Source organism: Cebus imitator, unplaced genomic scaffold, assembly GCF_001604975.1.
Source record: "Cebus imitator isolate Cc_AM_T3 unplaced genomic scaffold, Cebus_imitator-1.0 Scaffold18, whole genome shotgun sequence".
Taxonomy (NCBI): Eukaryota; Metazoa; Chordata; class Mammalia; order Primates; family Cebidae; genus Cebus; species Cebus imitator.
In genome coordinates, this window is record NW_016107333.1 from 10,312,069 (window position 1) to 10,321,576 (window position 9,508).

At 43.1% G+C, this 9,508-nt stretch overlaps 1 protein-coding gene across 4 annotated transcripts in view; it reads left to right on the forward strand.

Moving 5' to 3' along the window:
- Nucleotides 1-317: 317 nt before the first annotated feature.
- Nucleotides 318-9,508, forward strand: part of DEFB119 (defensin beta 119) — a 12,676-nt gene continuing 3,485 nt past the window's right edge. Inside the window, exons 1-2 of one of the 4 annotated variants that reach the window (XM_017515080.2) lie at nt 330-496; nt 1,680-1,941. In XM_017515080.2, the coding sequence (XP_017370569.1) occupies nt 436-496; nt 1,680-1,885 (267 nt within the window). In that variant the 5' untranslated portion in view covers nt 330-435 and the 3' untranslated portion in view covers nt 1,886-1,941. Of the gene's footprint in view, nt 497-1,679; nt 1,942-9,508 lie in introns of those variants that run through there. The other 3 variants (XM_017515089.2, XM_017515098.2, XR_005198046.1) reach the window with 3 other exon arrangements.

Below are 9,508 nucleotides of genomic sequence, written 5' to 3' on the forward strand. Positions count from 1 at the left end.
TTCACCATGTTGACCAGGATGGTCTCGATCTCTTGACCTCGTGATCCACCCGCCTCGGCCTCCCAAAGTGCTGGGATTACAGGCTTGAGCCACCGCGCCCGGCCATGCAAGGTAATTTTTAAACTAAATATTTCTCGATATATATTTATTATGTATTAATTCCTTTATGGGTGTCAAAGGCCAAATAGCTTTAATTGGCCTGTCCCTTTACTGGCACGGGTGCTGGCCAGTTTCCCACACTCTCATCTTGTGCTTTGCTGAGACATCTGCTACACACTGTCCTTTGGCCTGGATGACCTCCAATAAATCCCCTCCTTTTATAATTCACTGCCCACAGCCTGCTGATAAAAGCAAGGCTCATCTCTGCCTTGCTGCAGGGAACTCTATTTCCATCTGCTGCAGCTCACTCACCTCCTCCTCACAGGCGTGCCAGCCATGAAACTTCTTGTCCTGTTTCTTGCCATCCTTCTGGCCGTAGAAGAACCAGTGGTATCAGGTAACGTGAGCCTGTCTCAGGGGTCTGAGCTCCTGGTCATGCGCTTCCCGTCTTTCCCTCTCCTCTCACTGTGGGCAGCATCTGAAACCTTTTCTTCTCTCCTGCTGCTTTGGGAGGTTTCCCCAGGATCAACTCGTTAATATCTCTCTCTGATTCTTTTTTTCAGAGTGGTGTGATGATAGATGTTTGGAGCATCTGGTGCTTGAGGACCAGGATGATATCCTGGTGAGAGCTTGGGAGAGGTTTGAGGGGCAAAGCACAGGTGCAGGCTGGGGACTTGTTGAGGACTTTGGGAGATTAGAGTGAAGGTTGGGGAGGTCAGAGTGAAGATGGAGGAAAACCCTTGGAATTGGGGTGATAGAAGGAATATTAGGACCAGCTGGAGGTGAGGAGCTGGGCTTTCCTGATGGTTTAGGATAGAGTTGGAGAGGGGATGGGATTTGGGGTTGAGTGGAGCTGGTGTTGGGATTAGGCTGGGGCTTGGGCTGAGGTTGGGAGTCGGTGCTGGATGGTGCAGGGTGTTTGGGTTCAGCTTGCTGATGGGACACTGCTGGGAATGGAGGTTAGTGACTTGATTAGATTAGGGTTTGATTAGTTGGGATTGGATTAGACTAGCGTTTGGCTTGGAGTCGGGGCTTGGGGGCACTGAGTGGAGTAAGGCTGGGAGTTCTAATTAAGGTAGGCCTGAATGAGTTTGAGTTTGAATTGGGTTAATAAGGAAGATTGGAGATTGGGCTGCAGCTGGAGCCGGGGCTTGTTAGGTTTATGCTAAACAGGGTCAGGCTACTGATAAAAAATTGGGTCTGTGTAACGAGAGTGAATCCTCTTCGTTCCCTAATATTACAGGTGATCATGTCCTTTTCCCTTCATTCCTAGCTCTGCGAGGTGGGACATTAATTAGCTTTAGTTGATTCCAAAGTAAGGAGTAAGAAGTTGGGGGGTAGGAAGACAGAAGGCTAAAAAAGCCTCTCCCAAAAACTTTAGAGTTCTAGTTGGAACCATTGTCTCAGTTCTCTTCCCTCCCAAGGTCTCTTCTCTCTTTTCCTGGAACTGGGTCTAGCATTACTCACTCAGCTGGCTTTCTTCTCTTCTTCCCTGTCCTCCTGTGCCTCCTCTGCCTGCTGTTTTCTCTCCACCGGAGTGATACTAACATCTGCTTAACTGTTGTTCGTATGCCCCGAAGTAGAGTGTTGGATGGATGGACACTGCCGGTTGTTGTGCAGAGACAATGAAGACAGCATCATACGCTGCCGAAATCGTAAGCGGTGCTGTGTCCCTAGTCGCTATTTAACAATCGAACCAGTAACGATTCATGGAATCCTTGACTGGACCACTCCTCAGATATCCACAACAGCTCCGCAAATGAAGAGAAATAAAAATCGTGGATAGAAATGGCTTTGTTTCAGGTTGCTTAGGGTCCACATTTCATTAAACCTCACAATTTTTTTCTTGTGTCTATCAATCATAAGGAATGATGCCCCAGATGGGTTGAGGGTCGGGGGATGGCAGGGTGGGGAGGCAAAGATAATAGAGAGAAGTCCCTAGGTCGTCGCAATGGTGTGATCGTTGCAATATCAAAGACGGTTTCCCATCTGCCAGTGGCAGGAGAGGCTATTGAGTCTGGAGTGGACTGGGGAGAACGTGGTGGGAGCTGAGAGATTTAAAGGCACAGCAGATGCCTAGAGAGTGGGAGAATCCTTGTGTTGGGACAGTTGGTCCATCTTGAGAGTGAATGGGCTAAGGGTGGATGGGGCTTAATAGAACCAAATCCTCAGGGTTCTAGGGAAACCAGCTGACACACCTTCTGGTGCTCAAGAGCCCCAGCCCCAGGGGTCAGAAGGTGTCTAAGTACTAAAAAAAGATAAAGCACATGATTTACTTATTTATGAATGAATTTGTTCATTATTCATTTTTTCCATTCTTTTATTGGTTCATTCATTCATATTCATCTCAGCTCTGCCACTTACTGCTGGCAGACTTTGCTTATAAACCTCTCAGAACCTCATCTTCCTTGTCTGTAAATTAGAGTAATAGTAGAATCTATTTCAGAATTGAGGTAAGGATGAAATTAAATAATAATGCAAAGGTAAGCACTCAACAAATGCCATCAGCTGCTGTTGTTCATTGATTTACTCAAGGATTTGTGGAATATGAGCTGTGTGCCTTCCAACTGTGTTAGACTCTGAGGGAGACAGAAGCCTGTCTCATTTCAACTGGTACTTCAGCCTGGGAGAAGACTCACTCGTGGGGAATATTAAGAATTTTGATTGAGAATCTAGAGGATCCAGGTGTTTTCCCAGGCTTTATTATCCCAAGTCCTATTCTCTGGGCCTCGTTTAACCAACACAGTTGTTTACCCCTGAACTGTGTCCTCTGCAGTGAGGCCAGGGGCCGAGAGTGTTCTGCAAAGCATGGTGCATGGCATAGAGACAGACAGAAGGAGTTCACTCCCATCCAGGAAGACTATTTGTTCTCAGCTCAATATTTCTGCTCTTAGACTCCGGAAAGAGGGGTCCCTCCTCTGATCTTGGTCTGACTCTGGGCTTCTTCTGGCTAAGTCCCTCCCCATGGGGTGAGGAGTTGCTGGGGGCAAGGGGAATATGCCCATGAAGAGCCTCTGCCTGCCATCCTCCCTTTCTGGGCCATGCTTTGAGTAGCTGGGTTCTGGGATTGCCTGCCCAGGGAAACCTTGTGCCTGCTTCAAGGAGCTACAGGGGCCTTTCCTCAATGTCCATCCCTGGGGGGTGGGGCCAACTGGGTGCAGACCCCTAGGCAGAAGAGGCATCAAGGGATGCTCCTGTTTGCAGGGTCTGTGAGCAGAGCTGGGGATGGGTGAAAAGAGAGGTGAGCTGTGGGCTGGGCATGGAGTTCTGAGGAATCAGAGAATTATAAATTCAAACCTGACCTTTCAGGTCATTATGAAGGGCTATCTCATAAATGAGGGTAGATATATTTCACGCATTCATTTTATTAGCTTGATTAATAACATTTAAGTATGCAGACAAATGACATGACACAGTAGCCTTCATTTGCCTTCTTGCCCTAGGACCTGCAAATGTTAGGGTTGTGCCTGGTATGGAATCCTGCTCTGGCTGATAATCCATTTCTTTTAAAAAATTATTATTTTTAATTCACAAATAATAATTGCACATATTTATGGTATACAGTGTGGTAGTTCAATACACACATAGAAATTGTAACCATCAAATCAGGGTAATTAGCATATCCATCACTGCAAACATTTATCATTTCTTTGTGTTGGGAACATTCAAAATCCTCTTTCTAGCTAATTGAAAATACACAATAGGCTGGGCGCGGGTGGCGAACACCTGTAATCCCAGCATTTTGGGAGGCTGAGGTGGGTGGATCACCACGAGGTCAGGAGTTTGAGACCAGCCTGGTCAATATGGTGAAACCCTGTCTCTACTAAATATAAAAAATTAGCCAGTCTTGGTGGCTGTAATCCCAGCTACTTGGGAGGCTGAGGCAGAAGAATCGCTTGAACCTGGGAGGCAGAGGCTGCGGTGAGCTGAGATTCCACCACTGCACTCCAGCCTTGGTGATAGAGCAAGAATCTGTTTAAAAAAAAAAATAGAAAAAGCAAATATACAATAAATGATAGTTAACTACAGCCACCCTGTAGGTCTATGGAATATGGAATACTAGACCATGTTCTTCCTATCTAGCTGTGATTTTGCATTTGTTAACCAACCTCTCCTTATCTTCCCCAGTCTCTGATGAACACAATTCTACTCTCTACTTCAATGAGATTCACAGTTTGTTTGGAGACAGAGTCTCACTCTGTTGCCAGGTGCCAGGCTGGAATGCAGTGCCGCGATCTCGGCTCACCACAACCTCCACCTCCCAGGTTCAAGCAATTCTCCTGCCTCAGCCTCCCGAGTAGCTGGGACTACAGGCGCACGCCACCACACCCAGCTATTTTTTTTTTTTTTTTTTTTTGAGACAGAGTCCTGCTCTGTCGCTAGGCTGGAGTGCAGTGGCGCAATCTCCGCTCGCTGCGACCTCCGCCTCCCGGATGAAGCAATTTTCCTGCCTCAGTCACCCAAGCACCTGGGACTACAGGCGCGCGCCACTAAGCCCAGCTAATTTTTGTATTTTTAGTAGAGACAGGGTTTCACCATGTTGGTCAGGTGAAATACAGGCCTCCATCTCTTGACCTTGTGATCTGCCCACCTCTGCCTCCCATAGTGCTGGGATTACAGATGTGAGCCGCTGCACTGGGCCAAGATCCACATTTTTAAGTTTCCACATATGAGTAAGAACAGTAATATTTATCTTTCTGTACCTGGTTTATTTCACTTAACATCATGCTCATCCATGTTGCCACAAATGACAGGATTTCATGCTTTTTTGTGGCCAAATAGTATTCCATTGTGTGTATATGCAAACTTTTTTTATTCCTTCATCTGTTGATGCACATTTAGGTTCAAAATCTATTTTTCAGCCCACTTCAGAGGCAGGAACTGCATAATTTTTTCACAGTTTTGCTGCCTGTCTGTGAGCTGGGACACTCAGGCTGCCCATGAGAGCTACCTGTGCCCCAAGGCATTGGATTATCGCTTGATTCTGGCCATTCTATGAGAAAGGGACAATTCTCAGGGAAGCCTGAAGTGAGGCATGAGCAGAGATCTGGAGTAGAAAAAGGATTTTTAAGTTGAGAAAACAGTGAGGTTTGAGGTGGTATCATTCCTTGCCTCTTTTAGACTTTCTTCACTCTCTATCTAGCAGAATAATAGTCTTGTCATAGCAGTTTGTTAATTTGTATTCCTGGGGTCTAAGGCAGAAATGTTTGTTTGTTGTATTGTGGATTCATATTCATTCTGATTAAGGTGAGGGCAGTGGCTTTTTAAAAAAATTTTTTAAATTTTTTTGAAATTTACAATAACATTGTCTGAATTCAGTTGGGATGGTGTCTTTTGGTGTCTGTATTTAAAAAAAATAGAAGGCAGAGAGATTGACTTAGGTTACATTGAAAACAAAAAGAAAAGAATGATAATGATAATTATTGTTCTTACTACTCACAAGACCATCAAAACATCATGAAATGTGAACAGCAGAAACACTGTCTCTGAACATTAGAAAAAGTTTTTAAAAATTTGTGTTAAAAGTCTACATTTCATATATTTAGGGAGGATAATATCAGGGTGGAGGGCTCTCAACTGATCCTAATCAGCACACACATAGAATAGAGGACGCTTTCTTCCTAATTCCAGTTTTCACATTGCAAATATCTGCCTAAATTTAATGTTTTATACTGTGGTTGTGACTCACCTCTTATTCACCATGATTTAATTTCCCATACCATATCTGTAATTCTTTCACTTTGATTCTTAGACCTTCATATAAGAAATCTTCCCTTTCTTCTTGTAGTTTACTTTTTTGTTTTTGGTGAATTTTTTTATTTTAAAATTTTTTTATTTTTAATTTTTGTGATACATAGTAGGTGTATATATTTATGGGGTACATGAAATAGTTTGATACAGGGATTCAGTGTGTACTGATCACATCAGGGTAAATGGCATATCCATCACCTCAAGCATTCTTCCTGGTGTTACAAAAAATCCAATTATACTCTTTTAGCTATCTAAAAATGTATGATAAATTATTGTGAACTGCAGTCACCCTGTTGTGCTATCAAACACTAGATCATATTCATTCTGTCAAACATATTTTTATGCCCTTGTAATTTACTCTGAAGAAGCTCCTGTTGGTAATCAAGTGGGTTTACTTCTGAAAATATCTAAATGGATGCTTATCTATTGTGTTAGCCCATTTACATACTGCTATGAAGATATACCTATGACTGGATAATTTATAAAGAAAAAGAGGTTTAATGAGTCACAGTTTCCCATGGCTGGGAGGCCTCACAATCATGGCAGAAGGCAAAGGAGGAGCAAAAGCACATTTTACATGACAGCAGGCAGAAGAGTGTGTGCGGGGGAACTGCCCTTTATAAAACCATCAGATCCTGTGAGACGCTTTTTTTCCTTTTCTTTTTAAACAGAGTTTTGTTCTGTCGCCCAGGCTGGAGTTCAATGGCACGGTCTCAGCTCACTGCAGCCTCCACCTTCCTGATTCGAGCAAGTCTCCTGCCTCAGGCTCACGAGTAGCTGGGATTATAGATGCACGCCACCATGCCTGGCTAATTTTTGTATTTTTTGGTAGACACAAGGTTTCACCATGTTGGCCAGGCTGGTCTTGAACTCTCAAGTGACCCACTCACCTCGGCCTCCCACAGTGCTAGGATTATAGGTGTGAGCCACCGCACCCAGCCAGATCTCATGAGACTTACTATCACAAAAACAGCACAGGAAAAACCTACCCCCATGATGCAATTACCTCCCACAGGATCCCTTCCATAATATGTGGGGATTATGGGAGCTATAATTTAAGATGAGATTTGAGTGGCGCCATAGCCAAATCATATCATCTGTTAAGAAAATTGTAGCTAGGTATACAACTCTAGCTTGAACCATAATTTCCCTCAGCACGCAACATTTCTTCTCTGTTTACTGGCTCTTTAAAGGCTATGGAGAATTTGATGTCCCCTTTCTAGGTTATCACTCTTTCTCCAAACTGAGTTCTGATTGGCTTCACAAACTGTCACTCTTAAGAAGTTATGACACATATTAGTTATTGTGTAATTGTTTGAGTCATTGTCCCTTTCCACCAATCCCCCACACACATATTAGGTGGAAATCCTTAGAGGCTGAGATGATGTTTTATTTATGCCTAGTGCTGCTGGGTATGAATGTGATTTACTGAGTGTTTCTCTTTTCTTTTCTTTTTTTTTTTTTTTTTTGAGATGGAGTCTTGCTCTGTCACCAGGCTGGAGTGCGGTGCATCTCAGCTCACCGCAACCTCCACCTCCTGCATTCAAGCGATTCTCCTGCCTCAGCCCTCCCCAGTAGCTGAGATTACAGGCACGCACCACCATGCCCAGCTAATTTTTGTATTTTTACTAGAGACGGGGTTTCACCATGTTGGCCAGGACGGTCTCGATCTCCTGACCTTGTGATCTGCCCGCCTCGGCCTCCCAAAGTGCTGGGATTACAGGTGTGAGCCACCATGCCCAGCCTAGGGAGTGTTTTTTGAATATGAATAATGAATTCACAAGTGAAACCATGAATGGATCTGGTGGGGGTACAAATGGCTGATTCCAGGTTCCAGGAATCTGGGTGGAGAACTTTCTGGGGTGGAGGTAGCAGAGGACCACTGTGTCAGGTACACATGGTTCTGGCTGGCAGGCTTAGCAAGGATGCAGAGGAGTTCCTGGGTCTTGCTCAAATGATAATAAAAACAACAATAATAGTTAACATGCATTTAGTTCTTACTATGTGTCAGTCCCTCATTGCTTTCTATGTATTCAGCCCCTAATCTTCACAACTCTAGGGGTTAGGTATTTTTCCAGTCTATACTGTACATATGAGAAAAAGGGGGTAGAACAGAGAGGCACAGAAACTTGCTCCAGGATACACAGCAAGTAAAATGGGAGCTGGGATTGGAACCCAGGTGTTCTTGTTTTTTAGATTTTGTTGTTTCAATCTCTGTATAGCTCCTTAGGTTATTTTATTTGTTCATATTTTAACTTTTTATTTTGAAATAATTGTAGATTCACAGGATGTTACAAGAGAGAGTTCCTGTGTAGTCTTCGCCCAGATTCCTCCAGTGCTTAGATTTTATATAACTGTAATACAATATGAAAACCAGGAAACTGATATTGGTACAATACGTGTGTATACTTCTATGCCATTTCATCATGTGTAGGTAGATGTAACCACCATCATGATCAAGCTGCAGAACTGTTCCATCACCACGAAGATCTGCCTCCTGTTGCTCCTTTAAAGTCATACCAGCTCTCTTCCCTGTCCCCACCCACTGTCACTATGCCAAACTCCTGGCAACCACTAATCAGTTTTCCCATCTCTGCAATTTTGTCACTTGACAGTGTTGTATAAATAGAATCATACGTGAGATCTCGTGATTGGCTTTTTTTGGCTTAGCATTTTTTCTGAAACAGGGTCTGGCTCTGTCGCCCAGGCTGGAGTGCAGTGGCATGATCTTCGCTCACTGCAACCTCTTCCTCCCAGGCTCAAGTGATCCTTTCACCTCAGCCTCCCCAGTAGCTGGGACTACAGATTTGTGCTACCATGTGTGGCTAATTTTTTATTTTTTGTAGAGATGGGTTTTTGCCATGTCACCCAGGGTGGTCTCGAACTCCTGACCTCAAATGATCTTCATGCCAAAGTGCTGGGATTACAGGCATGAGCACCGCACCCAGCTAAGCAGCATTATGCTCTTGAGATCCATCCACACTGTGTCTCAATAATTCGTTCCTTTTAGTTCTGAGTATTTCTAGCCATTGCATTAAGGCAAGAAAAGGAAATGAAAGGCATGCAGATTAGACAGGAAGGAATAAAATGGAGCCTATTTGAGGATGTCATAATGCTTTACGTAGAAAATCCTAAGAAATCTACGAACAAAACCAAATAAAACAAAAGCAAAGGCAAAACACCTAAAACTAATGAGTAGGTTCAGCTAGGTCAGAGGATACGAGGTAAACAAACGCCAATCAATTATATTTCTATATAATAGCAATGAACATGTGCACTCCAAAATTAAAAATACAGTATCATTCAAAGTCACTCCAAGAAAATAAAACACTTAAGTGTACATCTAACAAACTATATACAGAAATTGTATGCCGAAAACTATAGAATATTGGTAAAAGAAATAATATCTAAATAAATGAAGAGACACCCCGTCTTAGTATCTTGTAAGACTCAACTAACAGATATTAATTCTCCTCAAATTGGCGTATGCATTTATGTCAAAATCCCAGAAAGATTTTTTTGTAGATATAGACTAGATTATTCTGTCTATACCAGCCTAAAGAGAAATCTGCAAACAAACAAAAATAGCTCAAACAAATTTGAAAAAGAATAAAGTTGGAAGAATTATTCTACCAGATTTTTTTTTTTTTTTTTTTTT